At 42.6% G+C, this 27,360-nt stretch overlaps 1 protein-coding gene across 3 annotated transcripts in view; it reads right to left on the minus strand.

Annotated features, from left to right (window-relative positions):
• Window positions 1-517: 517 nt before the first annotated feature.
• SS18 (SS18 subunit of BAF chromatin remodeling complex) overlaps window positions 518-27,360 on the minus strand; it is a 246,059-nt gene continuing 219,216 nt past the window's right edge. For all 3 annotated transcript variants that reach the window (XM_069220049.1, XM_069220050.1, XM_069220051.1), the window contains 3 exons: window positions 21,933-22,055; window positions 9,531-9,664; window positions 518-2,107 (listed from right to left, as the gene is read on the minus strand). In XM_069220049.1, coding sequence (XP_069076150.1) covers window positions 2,081-2,107; window positions 9,531-9,664; window positions 21,933-22,055 — 284 coding nt within the window. In that variant the 3' untranslated portion in view covers window positions 518-2,080. The remainder of the gene's footprint in view (window positions 2,108-9,530; window positions 9,665-21,932; window positions 22,056-27,360) is intronic.

A 27,360-nucleotide genomic window follows, 5' to 3' on the forward strand; every position in this document is an offset into this window, starting at 1 on the left:
TCACGAATCTCCTCCTGATTAAGTTAGTTTGCTCGTTTTTTGCCGCTACCAATTGAACACTTTTAAGAATTTAGGTTGTTAAAAATCAATTAAGACTTCTAAATGCATTACGCAATGAAGAGAATCCTGGAGGAAATTCTACTGATTAAATTTGCATTGTTCTAGCTCTGACTGACATGACAAATGATTTCCTAATGTCAAGTGGGCTAATTTCAAGTTGGAATGTATCTGGGTCGGGTTCGTACATATATTTATTCTCAACTCATTTATCTAATTTAGTCATCATGATTACAGCCTCGTGGACTTAATTTTCAGGGATCTTCGGTCACAAAATAACAGCCTACACTCCAGGCTGATTCCTGAACAGATCTTCTAATTAGTTTGCATGTAGCAAGGGTACTGTTGTGGCTCACAGTGGGGTAATGCAAATTAGAGGAAAATAAACTCTCCCCATACGGCCTCCAGTTGGACTTGATGATACGATATAGTGATTAAGGTTAAGGAAGCAATTAAGGAATCAAAATCACAAATAATTTATTTGCCTTAAGAGTTGATGGAGTACAGTTTTTAAATAGCAATGAAATACACTGGTGGAAATTGGCACAGAACTTGCAAGCTTTCATTCACAATAATACTGTTCATGCTGCATCTTTACTAACTTATTTTATTCTAACTTCTGGCTTTAAAAATAATGGCTAAAATTAATTTTATTTCGCCGATTTTAATCATGAACCATTTTTTTTTTAACATAAGGCAATCGATGTCTTTTATTAAGTTGTGGTCAGTGTCTCTCATGTTTTCGAATTTCTTGCATAATTGCGGCCATCTCCTTCCACCTCACGAATTTTGGCACGGTGGCGAGTACTGGTATGTACAGAGCAACACAGAAAGTTTATCAATGTAGACTGCCCCATGCTTGTCAAGGTGCCAACTACTGCTCATGCAATACTAGATATGCATCACTGCAGGACACAAAAAACATTTCCAAATAATTGTGCCAGCAGACCTAAATAAATGTTCCTCTTCACCCCATATATTAATAAGCAGTACAAAACCAGTTCACTGCTAAACCGTATAGACACACAAAACAGAACGTGGCTTTTGGTGTAGACAGATTACGTAACTACAAACGTGATGACAAAAGTTAAACGCTTATAAAGTCTGCTAAGCTATTTTCTGTTATATAGAAATAATTCACCAAAAAGGTTAAATACATTAAAAAATAATAACAAACGGATCTAATCATCGTGGCCTAAATTTCTTGCTAGGGCAATGTGGGTAAATGAACACACTTGTCCCGGTTCTCTGTTATTGCTTGCTGAAAGAGTGCCTCCGTGTAGGAGACGTTTTGACTTCGAGGAGCAAGACCCAAAGTACTTTATTGTCTTGGAAAAAGAAGCACTAGAAGTCCCTATTAAAAGCATGCTTCAAAGTGTAACTAGTGGAATGTGTAAGCCACGTCACACCAGTGCTCATTTATCTTGAACTCAGACAGGAAGAGCATTTAGTTCCGTGAGTAGAGAATGAAAGCTCCAAAGCTTGCAATGTGCTCTCCAGCCCACCGGCCTCGAGTAGGGCGCCAGAGCCATGACCGCCCATTCCAAAGCCAGTGATTTGTCAGTGCCACACAGTGAGTTTTGAGCCTGCAGCGTGAACTCTATACAGTTTTGCATTTTACAATAAGAATTTAACATCATAAAAAATATTGCTGCCGTAAAAAGTATATTCCCATCCCCAATACAAAACAGCGTGGAAAAATACTACATTCTCGTCACCCTCAAACATCCAAAAGGGCTTAAACTTAGCAGTCTGTAACAGTTGAGTTTGCAAAATACATTTCCTAACATATTGCAAATCGTGTACGTGGACATATATCTTGTCCAATCAGAGAGATGTTTTTATGAGCCTACAGCCCTTCAAGCCTTAAAGGACTGTAGATAGTGGAGCGGCCATTTATCCACAAGATTTTCCCGAAAATTAAATGCATTTGGTACGTTTTCTTTCACAGAGAGACGTTCGGTGTCCTGAGGAAACTATACGGCGGCTACTTCTTACTGGATCCCAGAATGTATGTCCCAGTTCACTGCTGATAGTTTCCGTACTGAGCCTAGAAAAACAGACCAAAAGTTATTTAACACAGTAGAAAACATTCAATACCTCGGCGGACATATGAAAGAACGTAGGCAATACCTAGGATTCTCACTCTCACCTATAACACTTGCACTCGCATGCTCTGAGGAGACCTATGACAAAACCTTTTCAGGGGTCAAAGATTGGCTTATGCACGTTAAAAGCTACAAGGTGTAATGTCAATGTGAAAAAGTAAATTACAAAAAGTCAAATCAAGCATGCGGGTTAAAATATCAGTGTCCAGGAGGCGAAATGCCCTGCTTGTGCATATGGAGATCCCACCTACAACTGTAGAACGTTTGCACAGTACGGGAAACTTTGGAAATCAGATTCAAACGTTTGGGTGGAGGTGTCATAAACGAGGTGCAGGGTATTGGTTAGTGAAATGCTAAGAGGTGTACCTCAGTGGAGTCAAACATTTGCAATGCATTTCCATAACTTACCTGCACTTCTAAATTTATGCCTTAATTACCCAAGCGTCTGCAGAGTAGAGCGTAGGGAAGAGCATGGTTCACTATTTTAGGGGGAAGAGGACTGTAAACTTGAATTTCACTTTTAGCGTACCCTATACATTCGAGATGGTTCTGTCCCCGTCTCTTCCTCGTCACAAAAAATGTAAAATTCTCTGGTGTAAATCAAACCGTTACATTGATAGGCAGAATAAGCACAAATAGGTTTAGCAGGCATGTACCCCTGTAATGAATATGTCTAAACTACATACAGTGGGCAATTACAACTTTTAATCACCTGGGCCCCAAAACAATATCAGAGCCATTAGTCATTTCCAAATACCACCAACTTGCCTTATTATCAAACCTACATTATGATGGTAAATGGAAAAACTGAAGTATTTTGTACTGATTTGAGAAGGTGTGCTGACCTGACCTTCACTTTGTTCTTTTCATCAGTGAGCTCAACAATCACGCAAACCCTCTGAACAGGGAAGCTTTCCTACTTTCTGACTGAAAGTGTTTGCCTGTCTTTACATTTCAAAGGCACTTGACTCTTACTGCTATGGCGAGAAGGTCTACCGGCTCTCGCCAAATATTCACCCCCCCATACCACTATCGCAGACATCACAGACTTTCCTGTCCACTTCTAAAAATCTTTCTGCGTGGGGTGGAGGATGTTTCCTCCTTCTTTGCCTTTGTTCTAGAGTAGGATTCCCCAGCCCAAGCCCACTCGAACTGACACCACCATTTTCTCTGCTGCAGAAAACTCTAAATAAAACCGGAGCAGATGCCGAGTGCAGTTTAAGAACAATACAAAAAATACCTTTACCAGTCAGACTATTCGGATTATGGACTCTCGGTTCAGAGGCCCACCAAATCTGTCCCGCAACAAAGACTGGACGGGAGAAGCACACATACGTTTTAATACCTGATCCTGGGGTTAGCTTTGACATTCCACCTCGACCATCTGGAGAGAACCTTAGGCCAGAACATGGCTCATGGGTCCTCGTGCAGACAATGATATGTTCTGCATTTCAATGCAAGAGAGAAGGACAACAGGGCCATGGGTAGTATCTCTTCTGGACTGCTACCAGACTTTCAGACCGGGACTAAATTGGGGAATGCATATGAAGTCACCTTGCTGCTGTGATGGGAGAACATAAGGAAAACCTAGCTCCTAGACAAAGGGCTACATTTTATTGCAGCCCATACTATTCTTAGGGTCAATATGTTGTATCCCTCTGTACCACTGTAGTACTCGGAGACCATACTTGGTCCACGGCTCGAGCATCTGTAAACCTGGTCGGCCTTTAAAGCCTGTTAATGGGAAATAACTTATGGTAACTACAAGAGTTACAATCACCTCTGAAGATGCCTGTGTTGATCCAACCCCAAGCCCCATAGGATGATGTTCACTACAGAGTCAATGTTAACAGAATCCAGCGCCTAGCAATGGTGAGCTATCATAAGTTTGGCATTTGTAGCTCATCTTTACAAGGTGCAAACACCTTCTGGTATAATCGGTTTATCTTAGTTTGAACTGGTCCAACTTAGATTACAGATAAAGTTCTTTTACCTTTATAAGGTAAAGCATATAATGGACACTGATGTTTTTAAGTGCTCTAATGTGTGCACAGAGTCTGAGATTCTAAACACCTCCACATCCTTTAGTAAATCTAGACCTAAAAAATCCTAACTTGGTGATTCAACTGGCATGCACCAGTATCAAAGCCCTGACTCACCAGTAGTAAACAGCAGTACCCAGAAGAAATACTGCACAGTAACCAGTGGCTGCACCTGGCCTCCCACCCACTTTAAAGACAATACATGTTATATAAAATGGAGAACAGGAAGTGGTGCTGGCATTTCATAACTTTCTAAAGGCAGCTATTAACTTGGAAGTAAGTAGTTTAAAGCAAGTTTTTTCTGCTCACTTTTGCTATTTTTCCATTGACGGTATCTTCTTAAAATGCATAAACTCCAAGGTATCGAGTTGTGAGACTATAGAACGTTTCTACAACAAGTCTTTCCCAAAATGGTTTATCAATGCCTTTCAGACAATGTTTTCTTCTTGTTTTTTTTATTTTTTTTAAAGTGAGTTAAAATGAAATCTATCGTTAAAACCAACTAGCCCAATTTTCATCTTAATTTAAAACAAGAAAAATTAAAGAAAAACTGGAAAAGGCAGACATTCTCTCACAGAGGATCTCGACACTTAAGACAGGAAGTCGGCCAAAGACCCCAAGGATGGGCTGCATTGACATCAAGGGTGGAGAAAAAGGAGTAATTGCTATTTTCATGTCCATTCTTTTAGTTTCACTGGGAAGGTGGGCATGTTACACATTGAATTAAGACCGCCATGATGGAAAACTAGGATTACAATAAATTAACCACTTTCTGCATTGTGAGATCATCAGTGTACATAAACATAAAAATAGAAGAGCAAGCTCCCTACCCAACTCTGCACAGAGTTGTGGGGACGTCTGGAGACTTGTAAATATCAAGTGGAATGAAACAGATAGTGTCAGTTAAACTGGTGTCTTGGCCCGGCTTGCTTGTGTGAGGCTATGGTATAAGAATTCAGATGTTAGTGACCACTAAGAGTGATCTCCAGGTTGTTGTTTCGTAAATTTCCTTAACTAGAACACTTATGAGAGGGCCAACAGTGGCTGATTTAAACATACGTAAATGGAGAGTAGGCCTGCGATGAACGGTTTGTCAGCCTTATGAGACCGTCTGGTAATGCATTAAGCTATCCATCTGTCAACGGATTGCAGAGAAGTTGCCACGCATGTGCAAACGGGTCAACAAAACGTAGGACGCATTAGAGAAGATTTCTGGAAGAATGTTTTATATAAAAATAGAATATATAACATTTAAAAGTAAAGAACCACTCGTGTTCAAAGGCACACAAACAGCTTTATTGTTTCAAGAAAAGGGAAACAAAAAAAATGTTCTTTACCTACAAATTACATTTTACATTCGTTAGCAAAGAAAAGTGATTTTACAGAGAGCAGATTTTGTAATGAACCTTATTTTAGGTTGACTTGAAAAGAGCCTATATCACACTAATACTTCTGTTTAATGTGTCTGCAACAAGTCGGCTACCTCGTTAAAAGTTGTTGAATGTCAGATTCATGCATTGGGTCGAAGTATCTCAGGCAATGCACTGTGGCACGACAATAATCAGGTGAAGTATACCTCATTATTAACAGGAAAGGGATGTGTATTGGCACATTCTCCTGTAAGGAGTCACTCTTGGTCCTGACGAAAAGCCTAGGAGATAACATATTTTAAAAAGGCAGGTACAGAATATACCCCTCCTTTCCACTGACCCCGTTTTTAAACCACATCGCCACTAGGGCAGGTATTAAAACAGTTTTCCCTGAGATGCAGGTATTTTGAATTCTTCTTTAAGAACCATTCCTATTCTTTGTCATTACAGTGGATTATAAAAAAAGTGCTCCCACATAATTCTCCGGTCACAGCACATCTTGTTCTGCAGTGGAACGGGATAGGCCCAATGATAAAGCATGCCACCAAGGGGTAACCTTGGTGGATGAGGGTTTTTAAAGGAAACTAAGAAGTTTTTCAACTTTGTTTGGAGGGTTAACCCACCTGTAGGTTAGGGCTCACCTTCTGTCTAGTTAATTTGTACATCTACAAAGACATTATATCCGCCTAAAGGTGAATGGGAAATACGTAGGATACATGGGCAGCCATGGGGGTGTATGTGGCAGAGAGGTTGAACAGCAAAAAGAGAAAATTCATATCTCTCTCTAGTCCGCTGTTGTGGGTGATGTCCCTTATGTGCAGATTTATCAGACTGCAATATCCGTGCTTGCATGTCCTATTAAGCCAGGCCACATCCAATAGTTTCAAGTCACTTGTTTGCTTGTTGAATTTACTTTTGGGTTGGTGTTTGAGATCTTCCTCACCCAGACTCTCAACCCTTTCCCTACCACTTTACTATGCTTTGCTCACTGATACCGAATCACTTTTTGTTGTTCTTTTAAAAAACACAACAATTTTAAGATAAGAATCGCTGTCATGGGCGACACATGATCTGATCTGATGATCAATAGCAACGTACAATTTACTCCCCATACTATGTCAAAAGAATAGAAAGTAGAAGTCACAATGTACAGAAAAGATTCTGACAAATCATCAAGCACATTTATATCTGGGGGATTGTCATCAACAGTATGTGTCTCTAGCATACACAACTGCCATACACCAGTTCATACTGGAATACCAGTCACCAAGCCTCTGCACTTCTATTCTACCCATGGCAAAACCTGATTTTCTAAACTAAAAAAATAAATTTAAAAAAAGCCCGGTCTTTCTTTATAACTGTTGAACAAGGTGGAAAATGAAAGAAAATGACAATGCAGTGCTTGGTTGTGGGGATCTTGAGAACAATGACTTTCTTAAAATAACTGTCAAATTGTTCCCTCTGAACTTCCTGCTGTATTCTCTTTTCAAACGGAAAATTGAAAAGGGTTAGAAGCTAGGTTTTATGTTAATTGGTGTGAATAAAAAATAAATAAAAAGAAAATGTTACTTTTATAACATAGCTTTTTAGAACATTTTCTTTAAAGGGCAATTCTAACACACACATCACAAAAACCAAAAGTATCAGACCAACGAGTATGTAAAACCCATGCTGAAACATAAGACTTATCATATGAACAGCAGGCCCAACAAAGAGAAGGGTATAGCAGAAATAGGGAGAACGAAGTGGTAAAACGAGACAAGAAAATACATACATTTATACAAAAAAAATTACCACTGTTATAAATCCAGGCTCTACGACTGACAATATTAAATGGCTTAACAAATCCCAAAGTTCAACTTTTGGGGCTTGCCGGATCCCCCAGATCATCCTCCAAACTTCTGGGTTCCCAGGAATTCACATGCTGATCATGCCGAGTGAAATGAAAGAGCTGCATGTAGTATCGACTCTCAGTTTCGCTGGTAAAGAAAGTAATGTCTCGAGCTTGTTAGGTGCTGTTCCCTCTTGGTTTCTTGAACTTCCCCCTTTTTTTCCCCTCAGTGGTGCAGCTCAAATCAGGAAATATAAAGACGTACTACCTCTGAGTTATGGCTGCAGCCCCAATCACTACCTCCCAATTGAAAACTGGTCTCAATTGAATATATTAAGAAGCTCAAAATAACAGCACCAGGAATCGGATGCTTTATACCTCAACCCTTGACAGAAACTAAGTGCCCTGTGAAACCTCAGTGAAGTCTCAGGCACATATAGAGAACCTGTTCCCTCACAAACTCATACAATAGCACCTTCAATCATTCATCCACTTAATACGGGCAAGACAATCAAAAATAAGTTAGTTCGGGCACTTCACCTCCTGCTTTAGCTGAAGCATGAAAGTTCTGGTTCCCGAGGTCCTCGCACACAGGTATAGCATCCCTTCGAGATCTCACTCTAGTATTCAAAGAGGATATCTTCTGGCCATTATCCAAGCTATGTTGTTCAGTAAGACCAATCATCTTTTTCAAGCCCTTGATTAAGGTCATTTTTTGTAATCATGACTACATGACCCTCAGGACATAATAAAGCAGTCTTTTACAGAGTTCGCACGGCTAGTAAGACATCATCATCCTCCCCATGACCAGGGACTTTGTGCTGAGGAAGCAAGCAGCATAATAAGACAGTCTTTCCACTCTCCCTGTACGTGCTGATTACTTAGTAAACATGCCTGGGCACTAAAATCTGCTGTAAAAACAATTTACAATCAGTTACGGTCCTGGGCGGAGCTAAGTCTTCTTAAACAACCCCTGTCCTCTACAGCCTGAAGTAAATAGCTCATCTCCTTTCCCCACTAGAGGGGTCACCAGACAGAAACCCAAGGAGGTGCTTTTACCATTCTTGGTCTTTCATCCGCCCCCGGCGCCCCAGGACGACTCCAGGGGAGGTGGAGTTATTGCCCTCCTCAAAGGCCTCCCTACGACATGAGCAGTCGCTACAGGAATCACTTGTGACACAGTGCTCACCATCTTGCCGCTCAAACAAGCTCCTTCTAGTGTAGCCAGCAGATAAACCACAACAAAAGGTTTCTGAGCACTACCAGTTATAAACGTTTGGTCCTTATCTTACCAGTTCATAATTACTTATGATGAATGAACAATAAGCAGCTTCATGGTAGCTGTGAAAAAATATTTTTGTTTGTCAAAGTGGTTTCAGAAAATGCCTGCACTGATGTACAGAAAAAGTGAAAACAGTGAGTGATGGGACTCACAAACCAACGTTTCAACAATCTCTTTCGGGTTTTCTTAAACCAGCAGATAATCTTGGTTGAAAGGGCCAAACTAGCTGGTGCACGGACACCGCCAGTCCTGGAAAGGAAACATGATAACCCCACGTGAAGCGGTCACGTCAGTAGTTTGACTAGGCGGAACCCACCAAGAAAAATGTTAAAGATGTTTAAAAAAATATTTAATTAGACGCAACGGCTCCTCTGAAGTACTGTTTGGTAGCCTCCACATGAGTGAAGGTATTCTAGTGTTTAGGGAGATTAATGAATATCACCGAGCTTGAGAACGACGATTTGCAGGCCACTTTGCAATTAGTGTAAAGAATCCATGGGTCACACATTTATAAAAGTTAGCTTAACTAGTTGATTTAACACGTGGTCGCTCCACATTCCCCACAGCTCAAAATAGCACTAGTGGAAGTGCATTGATCTTTAAGTTTCTACACCTTAGTTTTGCACCGATTTTTCAGATTTTTTTCCCTGAACGACATGGACTCTAATGTATTTAGTTAGCAGCCTTACATACACAATTTAGGTAGGTAATGATTTGTGAGAAATAAATAAATTTAAAAAAGAAAGAAAAAAAAAAACACCATTCGACAGGAAACATACTATTACAAATAGATTAGACAAACAGATTCCTGGCAATGATTCTTTTACAGTACACCCTTACCTGGTCATAGCCGTAAGGCCGCTGTTGTTGTGGCTGCGGGGGACCTGGCTGTGCAGGTCTATAACCTCCATACTGCTGGCCTTGCCCTTGAGGGTAGTTGGGATACTGGGGACCTGGAGCACTCGGAGCAGGGCCTGGGGATACAAATATGATACCATTTTATACATTTGTAAATTGTGGTATATTTATAAAGGCCAACCGCAGATATAAATATTTACATAAAAGCATACACATGCTAACAGAAATGAGTCTTTAGAGGCACAAAAGGAAAGAACAGGAGATGATAATGTGCTCGACTAGCGACTTCATCCCAAGCCACAGTTAGAGAACTTTGCACCACTATGTAAAATAACTAGTAATTCTGCACTAGCAGCTTAAGAAAGACTGGGAAAAGCACTGTGTGCATGTCCATGGAACCACCCTTTTATGTTCCTGCTTATACCAGAGAGTGTAAATTTACTTCTTCTAAAAAAGTAGTATCAAAACTGTAGCCCATTAGGAGGCGGAGCATAAAAAATGGTTACACAATAGGACCTATACAGCTTACAGCTGCAGAGCAATGTATCTAACTCCTGTGTACTGCTTGCTCCCTACCATCCAACAAGGGTCATGTTAGGAGCAGAGAACACTCAAAGGATGGTAGCAGCTAAAGCTGAACAAAACGTCACTGATAACGTTTTTTAGGACTGTCTGCCAAAACGTTGAATCTGATCACTTGCAGGAATTCGGAGAATCAAGTACTCTCGAAAGTTGTATAAAAGATAGCACCGGGGCGGCTCCTCCATTACGGCAGAGGAGTGTTTAAGGGTTAGAGCAGATTTTGGAAACTTGAATGCGCATTTACAATAAAATGGAACCTAACGACTAGGAGTACTGTGGTTACTAAAACTTATCCAGTGACGACGTTTCTCGATTCTTAACTTGAAACAGAGGGCTTCAGGAAAGAGATACCACTTTAGCTCGCATCATTCTCATGCGTTTGACTCAGTGCGTTACTGTCCGGTACGGAGTACCTGCACTTCTTTAATTTGAAAGGAAGAGTACCTGCACTTGGACAAGGTCATCAATAAGCAGACGATACCCCTTAATGGACAGTCAACTCTGGGAAAGGGAACACTAACAACATGGCCATGTGAGTAAGATCAAATTAAGTCTTACCACAAAACATAGTAGTAATTACTTACTAGTAATCTTCACTGCACAGCTTTACTCCTACTTGCAAAGCCCCACTTAAAGAGTAGAAATCTGGGAGCCATGCAAACAGTGTTATCTCACCCCGTAATCTCTATCTGTGTGTATGTGTGCAAGTGCACATTCCCACCACCTCCCCAACCTGTCAGATGAGAACTTCCAACACGTACAAAGCAGGGACTCAGTCACTGATCAATCTTCTCCAGGAAGGTGATAAAAGATTACAAAACATCATGAAGAACAAACACAAAACCCTTTTTTGGAGTGGTTAACACATCCAAAGAAAAACATTATCAAGCAGAAGAACAATGCAACAAACGTTTAAGAGCTGGAATCAACAAGTAATGAACACTGGAACACAGGGTAATGAACATTGTTACTTGGCAATGTAGCCATAGTGCAAAATATCAGTGTAAAAAAAAAAAAGTAGATGGGCGCAATACAACAACAAAAACTCCCAATTCCCTTGTCAAGAATATGGAAGGAGAAGAATGAAAACAAAGCATTCATGTAGACAAAAAGTGAAATACGATATACTGTTTCAGTAGATAAACAAGATGGCCCATGCCAACAATTCTCCCGTTACACCCCAGCCGCAGATACTCCTAGTAAATTGGATTATGCCCTGATATCAGATTCCTTGGCACCGTGGTTCCAAACTGTGTCAAATAGCTCGGATCACTCTCCCGTCCTGCTAGTGAGGGAATGCTTGACTAACCGATCTATGATACTGCTGTGCCGTCTCCGCCCCTAAGCCTTCACTGACCCTTCCTTTGCTCTCCCAGTCCGAGACCCGCTAACACATTATTTCCGGGAGAACTGGAGCTCTTTGAGCAGCCAGGTAAGTGCACTGGGGGACGATTAAAGTTGTACTGAGAGAGGCTTGACTCAAAACATCTTATAGGTTTTGACAATAACTAGACCGGGATATTAAAAACCATGAACAGACCTTGAGGGGATTGAAAAACTGCTTCCTGAACTCCTACAGGCCTGGCGAGACGTGCTCTGCACTCCTTAATGACTGGCGTCAGTTAGAAAAATGTACCCTTACAGTCTACCGACAAAGGGTTCACGCTGAAGGAAACAAGACAGGCGAGACGCTAGACAGGAGAATGCTGGGGCTCCTATACTTACTCTGTACAATGACGCTGGACACCAGGTCCACACCTAACGAGCCATAAAATGAGTTTTCCATTCCCACTTAAGTACAGTTTATGTTAGCCGGGGCGGTTCCCAATAGGTCAACATCACAGAATTCCTCCTAAACACTGACCTTCCTAGGCTTCCCCCAGAGGATGGTCGAACCTTGGTGGATCCCATCACTTGGGAGGAAATCCTGGCAGTCATTTGAACAATGAAAACTGCAAAAAAAAAAAACTGGGAACAGTCTCCGCGGACAGAATTGTGTTGCAAGTATGTTGACTTACTGGTGGAGCAACACTTTGGAGGTCTACAAAGATGCCATACGGTCTGGTATTCTCCCTCCTTTGCTACGGAAAGCCCGATTGTCATGGTTCACTAAACCAAGCAAATACCACACTCTGGCCTTGGCGTACCGACCTATTTCACTCCTCAGTCCCACCAGGGGCAGAGGCCAAAAAAAATTGGACATAGCTGAGGAATAAAGCTGCACATTGGTTAGGTGAGAAAGCGGGTGTCTTCTGCAAACTGCTGGAGGATCTCAAAATGGTTAGGACGGTTAGATGGGTGGGGAGGGGATAGAAAAAACTAGAAGGGGATTGTGTAATAATGTCTTTTGAATTGCCACGCCTGGTGGAAACCATACTGAAGAGAGTGGGCATGTGGGAGGCGAAGTCAAACAGTGTAATGGTATTGCCCCTTGTTTTTTTCTATCAACGTAACGGAAGATGGGATGCCCCTACCCATCTGTCTAGATCAGGTATGAGCATCCCCCCGCCAGGATACATGTGTACACCTCATAGCGAATGGGACAGCTATATGCATGTTACTCGATCGGGTGCAGACATCCTTTTGCCTGCAACCAACAACCGCTTCTCTTGTTTTGAAGGTTTAGAAGGTGTAGATTGACTGGATTTAAGCACCTCTATTGTGCCAGGGATTGGGGAGCTGCCCCTTCTCAGTTCATTAGAGGATGTTTCACCAGAGTTTGTCAGTCTTGCCGACAAGGGCTTATTAGATCCACTTAGTAGTTTGCCAAATGAAGAGCCAGGGATAGGCCATACCTGTCTGGAAGGTCTTCCCGCCATTAGAACGACAGTTGGAATAGTTATGACGACTGCAGCCTTTTGGAATGTGGCAGGATTAATGTCTATTGTCAACAGCTGACTGGGGTGACTTCATAAACGGTTTTGATTTGCTTTGTTTTCAAGAAACTTGGGTAGTAGACCCAATCCATTTAAATGCCTACCGAACCTTTCACACCCCCGCGGTGCCATTGAACTCTAGGAGAGCGAAGGGGGGAATCTGTACTTCTATTTTAAATACTGTGAATGTCTCTAGCATAACAATGGTTTCCCCACTGCCGTTTTACCAACTTATCACCATGGTATTTTCAGTTACATGTGTGCTGGTTCTGGTCAACTTCTACAACATCTCAAAGTCGGAGCTTAACTCAGTCCTGAGATAACTAAAAAAGGATCTTGAAGTTATTAGTAATGATACTAATAAGGACATAATAATCCTGTGGGGCGGAGATTTTAATGTAGAACTATGCTCTAAGGATGCTGCCAAGATTTGCGGATTAAATGAAAGGGGCTGTGATGCGCCTTCATACTTTACTCATTCTCCATACAGTGATTGACTGAATGAGTTATTCTTTAATATTGATTTGGCTGTTTGTAATGATGTCTGTTTTCCATTAGCCCCATTTACTTACATTTAATGGACTAGGGAAAAATTTGGTGATAGACTATATAGCAATAACACGGACACATGCCGCTAGGGTTGGAAATTTTTATCACATACCCCGTTGCATTTAGTGACCATTATCCTTTAAGTATCGAATTGGGCCTTCGGTCCAATGATGGGTTAGTACAGATGGTGCACACAGATTCGTGTATCGTGGGTGATGTGGAAATTGCTAGGCAAAACGGGTCCACGCTGAGATGGTCTTCGACTGATCCCCAGGATTTTCTTAAAAAGCTTATTTGTCGTAATAAACATCATTTCAACCAATGCCTGGACATGGACACCAGCCCGAAGAAGATCATAGCTGGTTTCCTGATTATTTCCATGGGCATCAAGGAGGGTCTATGGGTTTCCAGCAGGGAAGAAATACCAAGAAGGGATGGTTTGACAGGGCTTGTACAAATGCTCATAATTCCCTGAAAAAAGCACCGCATCAGAGTCCATGTTGCATATTTGAGATTCGGATGCCAGGAAAAATGACAAATTTGTTATAAGGCAGAGGAAACTAGCACTGAAAGAAGAACTGTGGGTTAAATTACAAGAATCGAGCCTAAGTAAAGATTCAGCCTCCTTTTGGCGCGTAATTAATTCACCTTATTTCAGGCCTGATGATGGACCACGACTAGAAAGTGCAATCAGTGAAGTTGATTGGATCTTGCACTTCATGGCCAGCTATTCTTGTCCCCTCGACAAACCAAGTTTAGAATGGGGTGGTTCACCCAGCAGTGGCTCCCCAGCCTCAGCTAATCTTCCATTTAATCTGGTTTTCACCTTATGGGCAGTTGTTAGGGCTGTAAACGAGAGTAAGGGTGGAAAGGCACAAGGCCCCGATTCTATTCCAATAGACTTATTTAAAGCGGACACCAGCCTTTGGGACCCTTTGCTTACCCAAGTGTTAAACGTCTGCTGTAAAATTGGTTTACTGGAGTCTTGGTCGGAAGCTCTTATTGTGCCAATTTTTTAAAAGGGGGAAAGGCATAGCCCAACTTTTTACCGGCCAATCTCCCTATTAGATTCTTTGTCAAAAGTGGCGGAACACATTCTTCTGGAAAGACTGCAGGATTGGGCCCAGGAGAATAATGTGCTATCGGATCTAAAGTACGGTTTCCCCGAAGGGGTGGGGACAATCGAGCAGAGCTTAAACTTGAAGTTGGATGAGAAATACTGTACCATCAAACAAGGGAGATTATATTTGGCCTTTGTTGATTTGTCAGCCGCATTTGACTGTAATCCACAGTAAAATTGTGGATTATAATGAAGAATCTTGGGGTGGATCCGGCGATTATAGATTTCATTAGGCTAATGTATGAGGGCAGTAGGGCTAGAGTCCGGTATGGTTTGCAAGGTGAGTGTACCCAGTCATTTAGAATAGAGAGGGGTTGAACAAGGGTGTGGTTCCCTTTTTCTCCTTGTATATTAACAGCCTGGGGAGCACGTTAAATGCCCACTGTAAGGAAATGCCTCCTTGGCATGGTTGCCCCCTGACTTTTTGCCTTTGCTGATGCTATGTTTACAATTGAAAGTGTGCTGAGGCCTGCTAACCAGGCCCCAGCACCAGTGTTCTTTCCCTAACCTGTACTTTTGTATCCACAATTGGCAGACCCTGGCATCCAGATAAGTCCCTTGTAACTGGTACTTCTAGTACCAAGGGCCCTGATGCCAAGGAAGGTCTCTAAGGGCTGCAGCATGTCTTATGCCACCCTGGAGACCTCTCACTCAGCACAGACACACTGCTTGCCAGCTTGTGTGTGCTAGTGAGAACAAAACGAGTAAGTCGACATGGCACTCCCCTCAGGGTGCCATGCCAGCCTCTCACTGCCTATGCAGTATAGGTAAGACACCCCTCTAGCAGGCCTTACAGCCCTAAGGCAGGGTGCACTATACCATAGGTGAGGGTACCAGTGCATGAGCATGGTACCCCTACAGTGTCTAAATAAAACCTTAGACATTGTAAGTGCAGGGTAGCCATAAGAGTATATGGTCTGGGAGTCTGTCAAACACGAACTCCACAGCACCATAATGGCTACACTGAAAACTGGGAAGTTTGGTATCAAACTTCTCAGCACAATAAATGCACACTGATGCCAGTGTACATTTTATTGTAAAATACACCACAGAGGGCACCTTAGAGGTGCCCCCTGAAACTTAACCGACTGTCTGTGTAGGCTGACTAGTTCCAGCAGCCTGCCACACCAGAGACATGTTGCTGGCCCCATGGGGAGAGTGCCTTTGTCACTCTGAGGCCAGTAACAAAGCCTGCACTGGGTGGAGATGCTAACACCTCCCCCAGGCAGGAGCTGTAACACCTGGCGGTGAGCCTCAAAGGCTCACCCCTTTGTCACAGCACCGCAGGACACTCCAGCTAGTGGAGTTGCCCGCCCCCTCCGGCCCGGCCCCCACTTTTGGCGGCAAGGCCGGAGAAAATAATGAGAATAACAAGGAGGAGTCACTGGCCAGTCAGGACAGCCCCTAAGGTGTCCTGAGCTGAGGTGACTCTAACTTTTAGAAATCCTCCATCTTGCAGATGGAGGATTCCCCCAATAGGGTTAGGATTGTGACCCCCCTCCCCTTGGGAGGAGGCACAAAGAGGGTGTACCCACCCTCAGGGCTAGTAGCCATTGGCTACTAACCCCCCAGACCTAAACACGCCCTTAAATTTAGTATTTAAGGGCTACCCTGAACCCTAGAAAATTAGATTCCTGCAAACTACAAGAAGGACTGCCCAGCTGAAAACCCCTGCAGAGGAAGACCAGAAGACGACAACTGCCTTGGCTCCAGAAACTCACCGGCCTGTCTCCTGCCTTCCAAAGATCCTGCTCCAGCGACGCCTTCCAAAGGGACCAGTGACCTCGACATCCTCTGAGGACTGCCCCTGCTTCGAAAAGACAAGAAACTCCAGAGGACAGCGGACCTGCTCCAAGAAAGGCTGCAACTTTGTTTCCAGCAGCCTTGAAAGAACCCTGCAAGCTCCCCGCAAGAAGCGTGAGACTTGCAACACTGCACCCGGCGACCCCGACTCGGCTGGTGGAGAACCAACACCTCAGGGAGGACCCCCGGACTACTCTCCGACTGTGAGTACCAAAACCTGTCCCCCCTGAGCCCCCACAGCGCCGCCTGCAGAGGGAATCCCGAGGCTTCCCCTGACCGCGACTCTTTGAATCCTAAGTCCCGACGCCTGGGAGAGACCCTGCACCCGCAGCCCCCAGGACCTGAAGGACCGGACTTTCACTGGAGAAGTGACCCCCAGGAGTCCCTCTCCCTTGCCCAAGTGGAGGTTTCCCCGAGGAACCCCCCCCTTGCCTGCCTGCAGCGCTGAAGAGATCCCGAGATCTCTCATAGACTAACATTGCGAACCCGACGCTTGTTTCTACACTGCACCCGGCCGCCCCCGCGCTGCTGAGGGTGAAATTTCTGTGTGGGCTTGTGTCCCCCCCCGGTGCCCTACAAAACCCCCCTGGTCTGCCCTCCGAAGACGCGGGTACTTACCTGCTGGCAGACTGGAACCGGGGCACCCCCTTCTCCATTGAAGCCTATGCGTTTTGGGCACCACTTTGAACTCTGCACCTGACCGGCCCTGAGCTGCTGGTGTGGTGACTTTGGGGTTGCTCTGAACCCCCAACGGTGGGCTACCTTGGACCAAGAACTGAACCCTGTAAGTGTCTTACTTACCTGGTAAAACTAACAAAAACTTACCTCCCCCAGGAACTGTGAAAATTGCACTGTGTCCACTTTTAAAACAGCTATTTGTCAATAACTTGTAAAGTATACATGCAATTTTTATGATTTAAAGTTCCTAAAGTACTTACCTGCAATACCTTTCGAATGAGATATTACATGTAGAATTTGAACCTGTGGTTCTTAAAATAAACTAAGAAAAGATATTTTTCTATAACAAAACCTATTGGCTGGATTTGTCTCTGAGTGTGTGTACCTCATTTATTGTCTATGTGTATGTACAACAAATGCTTAACACTACTCCTTGGATAAGCCTACTGCTCGACCACACTACCACAAAATAGAGCATTAGTATTATCTATTTTTACCACTATTTTACCTCTAAGGGGAACCCTTGGACTGTGCATGCTATTCCTTACTTTGAAATAGCACATACAGAGCCAACTTCCTACACCCACTGTAAAAAAAAAATCACCCCCAATTAGAGCATCGCTCTTTCCCCCGCCCTGCTTTACACAGATGACACCGTGCTTATGGCACGTACACCTTTAGCACTCCAGCAGTTATTAATGTATTTTGTATCCTATAAGAAGGAGCGAGGCCTATTAGTCAATAAAAGCAAGACTTACGCAATGAGGTGTGGAAAGGTAATGCCAAATTCTTATCCTGTGATAAATGGAACTAAAATTGATTATGTGAAATTGTTCTCATATTTGGGGGTTATGTTTGATTGCGATGGGTCTTGGTCAACAGCCATTAAGTTATTTTCCAGAGAGCTATCTTGGCTTTGCGTAGTTTTGCAGAAAAGCTAGTGGGAGGGGAGGTGGCGGGGGGGGACCTAGGACACTATTGGCAGTGTATAAAGCTAAATGCGTGTCTACTGCCCTTTATGGGGCAGGCCTGTGGGGCCAGGCAAATTGCGAACCTCTGCACGTTGCAGAGAATGCTTTTTTTTTTAAATATCTCCTCTCTTCCGCTGGGGAGCTCTTACTTTGTTGGCCACACTGAGCTAGGGGTTTCTTTTACTTCAAGCTTAGTTAAGATCCATCCGATCCTGTTTTGGTATAAGATCTGGTCTTCTGAGTATACGAAACTGAAACAGGCCATTATTGCTGATTGCCTTAGCTCCACCCGAATAGGAAGAGTACGGCAGGAACGTCCTGCATGACTCGGTCATAAAGATAACTTTCTCAGACCGGAGTTGTTAAAATCAGTCTCAAGGAAACTCCTGAAGGAGGAATGTCTGAACCATATGGAGTAGCTGAGGTTATCTGTTGAGGTGCTTAAACCAAGTGTGGTAAAACATCTTCTGATTTTAAATTCATTTGGCATGCAAGGGTACCTCATTAGTGTAAGTAATGATCACCATAGATTTGTATTCACTAGGTTTAGAATGGACATTTCCATCACTTGGTAAGCTTTCCTTCTATGAACGATTAATTGAGACCCTTGGAATGATGCCCGTGTGATAATGTGTCCTCTCAAAATACACTTAATGTAACCTTTTTTCTGTAATTTGTACAATTTGCAAAGAAAAACTAATTTATTGCCATTACTGAAAGCTATGAAACTGACCCAGTGCCGCCCAGCTCTTAAATTTTTACAATCGTTGCCACCCATATATGTCTGTAATGTTATCTCCAAATTTCTGTAGGCCATTGTTAGACATCGAAAGTCGGCTCTTTTTAAATAGGACAGGAGTTATTCCTTGTAACTGCACGTTTTTATGTATTGTTTTTATGTTGTGCTTTTATGATTTTAAAATCTAAAATCGAATAAAGCTAAAAATGAAATTAAATGCACCTGCAATACGAGTTGTCTTTCAAAGGAATCTACACGAAGGTGATAGGCACAGGATAGTCATTAACATCTGCGGGATCCGGGAACACTTTTTTAAATATAATACACACAATTAATACCTTTCCATGATAAAATGCCAATTGTTTGAATACAAACAATTCGGTAAGCTGTCTGTATCCAACACTGGACATGTTGGTTATCTTTTCTTACACAAAGAAAGACATTAGGAGGAAAAACAAGGGGCCAGGTAAATATGTCGCAAACCCTTTAAAAAGGAGAAGTGAGTGAAAGATAAGTAGGGAAATATGAACGGATATGCAGCAGTGTTCTAAAACTGCAATTGGCACTGATCCCTTAATGAAGTCCACAACACCAGTAGCCCATTGAGCTTTATTTAACAGCAGTTACCGCCTGCATACTTTTCATACAACTGAAAGAGGCAACATACCACCAGCACTGTGCACATGAACACCACTGGATTCTTCTGCTGGATTAACATGTAATGACCAAACACGGAAGCTTTTCCAAAAAGTAATTATTACCAACGCCATAAATAACTACTTGAGGAGAATTGTAATCACCAGGACATTTTTTTTATTTTTATTCAGAGACGTTTGAAAAGAAGATTCTTTAAAGTAAAAAACGATGCTGAACAACGTATTTCAGATGTTGAGGATGTGCAAACGGAGCAGGCGAAGACTATAGAAGAAATGAGAACAGACCCGTCGGCTCACTTACATCTGAACATGTAGCTTATCAGGGCCATTCCAGATAGGCTGGGACACGCGGCAGGGGTTCCCCCTGTCGCCTCTTCTTTTTTGCCCTTATAGAGAAACCGATGGCTTGCGCCTTGTGTGAATGCCATCACTTATTGAGGGGGTGTAAATATAGGGTTCCATTATATCTTATAGTCATTGTACGCATATGATGCGATGCTGGTGATTAAATGATCCAGCTCTTAACTGGAATCCCTTTATACAGGAAATAATTAACTTCGGACAGTGGTCAGTGCTTAAGATTAATTGGTCTAAATTAATAATGGTTCCCTTGACCGATGCTACCACTAAACCTGATACCCCATACCACCTGTTATTGTGGACAAACACAGATATTTAGGCATTCTTTATCACACCGATATCCCCATCATGATCAGGACCAAATATGGTGCTTGCATGGAGACCCTAAAATCCCACTGTGAAAAATGGATTACCCTCCCACTCTACTAGGGTGGCCCTAACGAAAATGGTAATCCTTCCTAAGATGCTCTACTTATTTCAAAACATCCCAATACCGTTAAAGCTTTTTTTGCTCAGCTATGCTCCCTCATTATTAAGCTAGCGTGGGAGGCAGGAAACCCCGTATTGTGTGGCACACACTAGAACTCCCATACCATAAAGGTGGATTTTCAGCACCCAATTTTGAAATGTATTACTTAGTGGCATATTTACAATACTTTCATCACTAGTTTCATAACAATAGACATGCCCCTCATGTGATCATTGAAAGGGGCCTGATGAGCACCACTTCCCTCCCGGAGGTTCCCTTTATACAGCTCCCTAAGCCAACTCAAGAAATACATGCAGTGCACTGCACCGTTTGGGCCTGGATTAGCTACTCTGTTTACTATTTCACTGCCATATTCTCCACATATACCCATTAGACAATACCGCTCCGGGGCTCCTACAATCATTACTAAAGAAACACTTGGTAACATTGAGGGATCTATTTATTGCACATACATTTATAGCCTATCAAGAGTATGTGGGAGGCTCCCCCCACCACTTTGACAGATGTACTAAGTTATGCAAGACTTGCCCACAAAGTCTCTTCTGTAGCTTTCTGGAGGAACCCCTGGAGTGGCTCATCCTGACCATCCTACTTACCACTCTGCACCCTTCTAAACTAGTATCACACCTGTACTCTGTAGCCATGGATAGTCGAGATCCAGACCATTATTAAAAAAACGCCAGGGTTGGGAAAGGGATTTAGGTCAGGATACAGCAGATGAACAATGTTGCTACTGTTGTCAGCAAACCAAGGTAGTGTCCTCTAATGGCAGGTAAAGATTGATCGATTGTAAATAGTTTCACAGAACATATACATCCCCAGTAGACCTTGCACTGTACTATCCTGACAAAGATACAAAATGCACACAATGTGGTATGTTGGTGGTGACCATTCTTCATTTGGCATGGGCTTGTCTGAGGATGGGTCTCGTTCTGGTCTCAAATTATGGCGGCATTGCACGACATGACAGATAGTACCACAAAGGGGGGTGAGTTGGAAGGTAGTATTAGGATAAATTAAGGAAACCCCAAAAACGTTTTGGAAATGTGCTGCTCTTGCATTGCTTCTAGGGAAACAGAGAGGCGATGAGATGCAGCGGTAAACTCGCTCCACAGTTTCAAGACTGGCTGAAAGATGTCACTTTGTGAGGAATGCTCTGGACTCTATGCTAAAACACTGCCACCAGTGGCCCACCACCATGACTTCTGGGATCCATTGAGGTCCTACTAGCTGAAACTCGACCTGCACTAATGGGTTACAACCCACCTGGGGATACGAGATGTAGGTCCAACTCCTACCAAGATCCAGCTATTGCTCACCACCTACTATGTTGTTGCCATGCATCTGGGTTGGGGGGGCTTAATGCTGTAATTGGTTGCTGGTCCTACCGCTTAATTGTTGAATTTGAGAAATGACCATTGATGACCTTGTACATGGACAATATCAACTGCTCAGTCGACACAGAACGAGTTTGAAGTGTACTATCTGTACTTGGCTGGCTGAGCTTTACATTCTTAAATTTTGTGTATCCAGCATTCAGATGATTTTTCTTTCACTTACCATAACCTTGCTGCTGTCCAGGATAGCCTTGCTGGTTTGGGTATTGCTGTGGGGGTGGGGCATACCCCTGCTGCTGTGGAGGTCCCTGATAGGTGTCCTGCTGCTGTCCATACTGCGAATTTCCTGTAAGACGAGTGGTGTAAAGCATTATAAAAATATTAATTTAAATGTCTTTCTTGAGCCTAACAGCAAACATCAAAAGAACCCAAAAAGAAATGAGGTCACAATTAAAACGAGTAAACACAAAACTAACCAAAGAGAAACTCAAATTAAACACGAGGAATTGGCAAAAGCTGCATCAGAAGCAAACTGTGCAAGGCTGTATTCTAGAACTGAGTATCACTCCCGAATCAGCATTACATACACCAAAGCATCAGTCCTAAAAACAGAGCTAAACAAATTAACAAAAAAGGAAACAGAAGAAAGCTACGAAAGCACAGACCAGCTACACAAGATGAGCAAGCTGCATCCTAAAGGCAGTCCGCATACAGCTGAACCAATGGTGTTGTGTTAATGGAGATTTTTAACTGAAGAAAAAGTATTTTAATACGTAGTTAGAAATGTTTAAGTATATATGTAGATATTGTGGTGTTATTAATAAAGTTACGGTCGAATCCTATCCGAAATTCAGCAAAGGAATGTTCGAAACAAACTGTGTCTGAATGAAATGTGAGGAGTTGTGCGGAAGCTTGTAAATGGGGTAAGGAGCTTGTAAATGGGGTAAGGAATGGGCCATATGTACGCATGTTTTCGGGCGCGTGAAGGTATATAGATACCTCCTTCGTAGTAGTGTGGTGAGGAATCCTCGTGAGGCCTATCGTAGCCTTGTTCAGGATACGACGGTTGCTGATAACCGTACTCACTATGACCTACATCAATTCGACAAGAAATAGGAAGAGTAGTTAATGATCGGTGGAGTTAAAGTAAGACAGATTTCACCTTTTAACAGAAAGAAGAAATCAAGTGGAAACACGTTAAAACGTCAAATTCAGCTCATGAAATCGTATTTCTCATGCTCTTCATCAACAAATGTGTCCTCCCGCAATTAAAAAAATAATCAAGTACTAGTGGCATAATCTTCAAACAATACTTGATACCACAAAGAAAAATGCTTTATTGCCCATCAAAAATTATACCAGCACACCTTTCAGATGTAAATAACCTGAACTGAATTAGGACTGCACAAAGGACGTGATTACCATATTTTGTACAACACCTGTAAAATTGATTTCTATTGCTAATACACGATAGCATTAAATGAACATGCAATAGAGATATTTTTTCATAACACTGAATACAAAGAAACACTTCCAATTTAAACATTTGTTGACTGTATATAACAATATTGCAAAATTATGAATGAGGTGTCAGTAAGGGCACACCAAAGGGAAAAGACTTGAGGTCAAGGGAGGATGTGTGTTACTTATAAAATCGCTCTTTATGACAAGACCTTTTAGATTTTCCTTCGCCTCTAGTCGGGGAGATTAACAATGCCACCTTTTCAGTAGCAGACAAAGCAGCCACAGAACCCACTTCAATCCAGCAAAATAGCTAACGGTTACATGCGATTCATAATGTAATTTCTAAAGTTTTTAATGGATAATACAGGTTGATCGTAGTCTCGAGTTGTACATTTAATTTATGCCGAGCGCTAGTGTCCATGCTCAGTATGCAGCTTTTCCCTTGGCATGGATTTATTGATGTTTCAGATAGTTCAGAAAGTAGCACAAAGGCCTAATACCACAACTAATGCAAATCAATGTACTGGATAAGTAATGCTAATAGTGTAGCAAACTGAGGAATCTTGCCCTAATACAGAATTCAAACAGAATTGCTCCCTATAACAATATATAATACTCAACTGAAAAATCAAACATCCCTTAGCGTTCACAATGACACCACATCGGCTTCAAGTTGTTCAGGTGCACATACTGCTAGCTATTCTGCTGTGTTATTATACGACTATCGCTGAAGGCTGGCACCTGGTAAACACCCAAACGCCATCAACGAAACCAAGCGGTAGTATCATGTAATGGTAATGTTTCTGTCCCACCATATATTGAATGCTCTTGCAGTGTTCCTTGAGAACGGGTACATACATTCTGCAACCAGTTGCAACAGTAAGAATTCGGAACCTTTGCAGTGAGAGGAACTGGTTCACACCCTGACGATTTAAGATGGGACGTAGACCTCATCCCTTTTAACTGCCAACATAGTAGTGGAAGTAATAGCTCTGGCCCTTTCTGCAGCTTGATTGGCCAAAACAGGAGCATTCCTGTTTCCTGCCAAGTTGTTCAGTTGCCAACTAAAGAGAAGGTAGCTTGAATGAATGGTGGTGGCACGGCACCTGTAGAACAGTCTTTCTACACCACTCAGGGGGACACAGGTTTCTTTGGCGATCCAGGTCCATTCACTGCATTTAGAGAAAGCCTTTCCCCGTTCCTCCATCGAAGGGATACTTCCAAAATGGTGATGAGAAGAGTGGCATGTCTAGGAGGGAAATCACTGAAAAAAGGTTGGCTTCGGCTGAGGCTGGGGAGCAGGCTTGTTCTTTCCCAGAAACTCTTCTCTTCACCTGCCGGTTGCTCTGTGAAAAGAAGGATCAGGATGAGTCTTGGTGTGAAAGCACTTTGTGGACTTGAGACAGAAAACCTTTTGCTGGTTGAAAAAAGTGTTCTCTGCAACACCGCTTGGCAGTTATCAGAGATATGCCAGTGAATGTGTCCATCTTACGCCATTGAAGCACTTCATCCACTGAGCGATATACCAAGTTCTCCATATCAAAGGGGAGATCAATGCATTTTTTTTCCTGGGCCTGTGCTTTCAGTTCAGAACTCTTTAGTCATGACTGCTAACTCATGACCAAATCAGAGTTTATGGTCTTAGGTACCGTCTCAAAGAGGTAACTAGGTATCAGCAGCTTCGGTCATCAGCCTCTTTCGCCAGGTTAATCACTTCCTGAACCTAGTCTGGCTGTAAGGAGGTGTACCAGCCAAACTCATTTCAGAACAGAAGACAGTAGCTGGCCACAACGGAGTTAGCACTTGATTGCCTAATAAAGCTAATTACAGGAATAGTTACCAAGCCCCACCTCATGTTTCTAGGGATTTTGCATCATACACCACGTGAGACAACATTGCTTTGTCCTTCAGGTAACCACCACATACTGAACTGGGGGCATCCAAAACACACAGACTGGGCAGTTGTTGCAGAACCTGCTTGGAAACCTAGGGTATTATGCTAAGGCCCTGGGGCTTAGTGTGGGAGCTGCTGCAGCAACGAAGGCAATGATCGTTGGCCAGGGCATCAAAGGACAGCCGTGGCAAAAACTGCCTGGTAGCATCTGCTTAGGTGCAGTTTCCTGCAGTCAATGGCACCGTTTCTGGGGCACTGTGTTGACACAGCTTTCCAATCTCAATTTGCTATGTGATAGAGCTCCGTACTGGCACACTTCTCACGGCGAGGTGAAGGTGCCAGAGCCCTAAGTGAGTGGTTGACATACTTTGTTAGGAATGCAATGGCCATCCTGATGTGACTATTTTTTAAGGCTTGGGTGCCCCATGCTGGCCTAGTTGCCACATGAAAAAGTGCTGCCCTGCCCCCTGTTAATTTTCAGTGTCTTGAAAATGCACAATCAATCCAGTGCTGCTCCACAGAGGCTTTCTGCCTGATGCAGTCACTGTGCTAATTGTGTTGCTCACTCGACTTTGATCCTGAACTGGGAGGAAAATGACAAGTTCTAAAGAATTGCAGATCCAGAAGGAGCTCTTCCATGCCAAAAACAGCAGTGATATCGAGAAGGCCAAGGAAGGAAACTGTGAAGGATGGTGAGGTTGGGCACGAGATACAAGTAGGTGAAAAATGGCCGAGATTTGAGGATTCATTGTTCTTTCCAGTAAATCTGAGAGTGAAACATAGGGCTATGGTGTACCTCTTTATCTGTCTAATGCTGCCCAGGACTAAGTCAAGGGAGGTAAAGAGGAAGGTAACATGGTCATTCTAAAAGCATTAGAGTATCTCTGATTGGTTAAGGATAAAGACAACAGAGGGTGTGGCTTGACGGCGTTTGAAGATGGCGGCCTTCCTCGGAGCTCCGTGACAGGAGTCGGGAGAGTTGGCTTGTATTCGTGGGCATTTTTATTTTAACAATCTTGCTGTGAAGAAAAGTTAAGAGAATATGCATGGAACGCATTGTTCCCCTTATGACTTAAAAGATTTTTTATGCCCTATTTGCCTGATTTACATGGCAGGCGTTTGAGGAATTCATTGCGGCCGCCATTTTGTTTTTATTTTTACCTCACAATTTCCTTTTTTATTTTGTACATCGCTGCCTGAAGGATTCTTTTTGCACTTTTTGGCCTAAAAGTGTATGTTTATGCTCTCTGCTCACCGTACCTTGCTTTTTGGAAGGTTTTCTCCAGTTATATTTTGTATTTTGGTCTACTCTTTTCTGAAGTGGAATCTTACTTAATAAAGTATATGTTTTGCTACATATTGGGCAGAATTGTATATTTGTTATTAGTCAATTGAAGGTTCCTAGATCTGCCATAAGCACAAAGTACAGAGCAATAAAAGTTTTAATAATATTCCTTTATCACACTCATTTGCTCCTTTGTCAAATATGGAGAGTACAGGAGCTGCTACTCTTGATGCTACACCTTCAACACCTGTTTCTCCCTCTACTGTTAATAAAGTATCGTCCAAGTCTCCGGCAACGGTTTTGACGTTCAGAAATAACAGCTAAAAAGGATCCGCCGTCTCCTATTAAAGTTGTAGATACCATATCGATGGAGCTACTTCTTAAGGAAATAAGTGCGCTTAAACCATATATGGAAGATACAAATAAACAATTACAAATATTGGATGACAAATGGTCTTTTGTCTAGAACAGTCTCTCTCGTGTGGAACGAAGAGTGAAAGTGCTTGAAGATTCAGTTGCGTCTATTCAGTCTCTACAATCTGAGGTTACTATGTTGAAAAAGCATGCAGAGGCTAAAGAAAATCGGAACCGAAGAAATAATCTACGTATTTACGGTCTACCTGAAGGAACTGAAGGTTCAGACTTTTTTATCATTTCTGCTCAAAATTCTGGATCTGCCTACTTCTCCTGCTTTAAATATACAAAGAGTGCCTAGACTTAGTCATCGTTCACATTTGGCTTCAAAGTCAAAGAAGCTAAGAAGAATAATACTTTATTTTTTGGAGTATGTAGACCTGCTAAAGGTTCTCCGAGCAGCAAGAGCTAATGATCGGATCACATGATCAGGTTCCAATCTCTTTTTTGCTAAGGATTATGCTAAGTTGAAACGGACAAACAAAAGAAATTTCTGGATATGCGTCCAGGATTAAAGTTGCTTAATGCTCAATATGGTCTCTTCCATCCATGTTTGTTCAAGTTTACTTACAATAATAAGACCACAACATATGA

The sequence above is a fragment of the Pleurodeles waltl genome, chromosome 2_2 (genome assembly GCF_031143425.1).
Source record: "Pleurodeles waltl isolate 20211129_DDA chromosome 2_2, aPleWal1.hap1.20221129, whole genome shotgun sequence".
NCBI lineage: Eukaryota > Metazoa > Chordata > Amphibia > Caudata > Salamandridae > Pleurodeles > Pleurodeles waltl.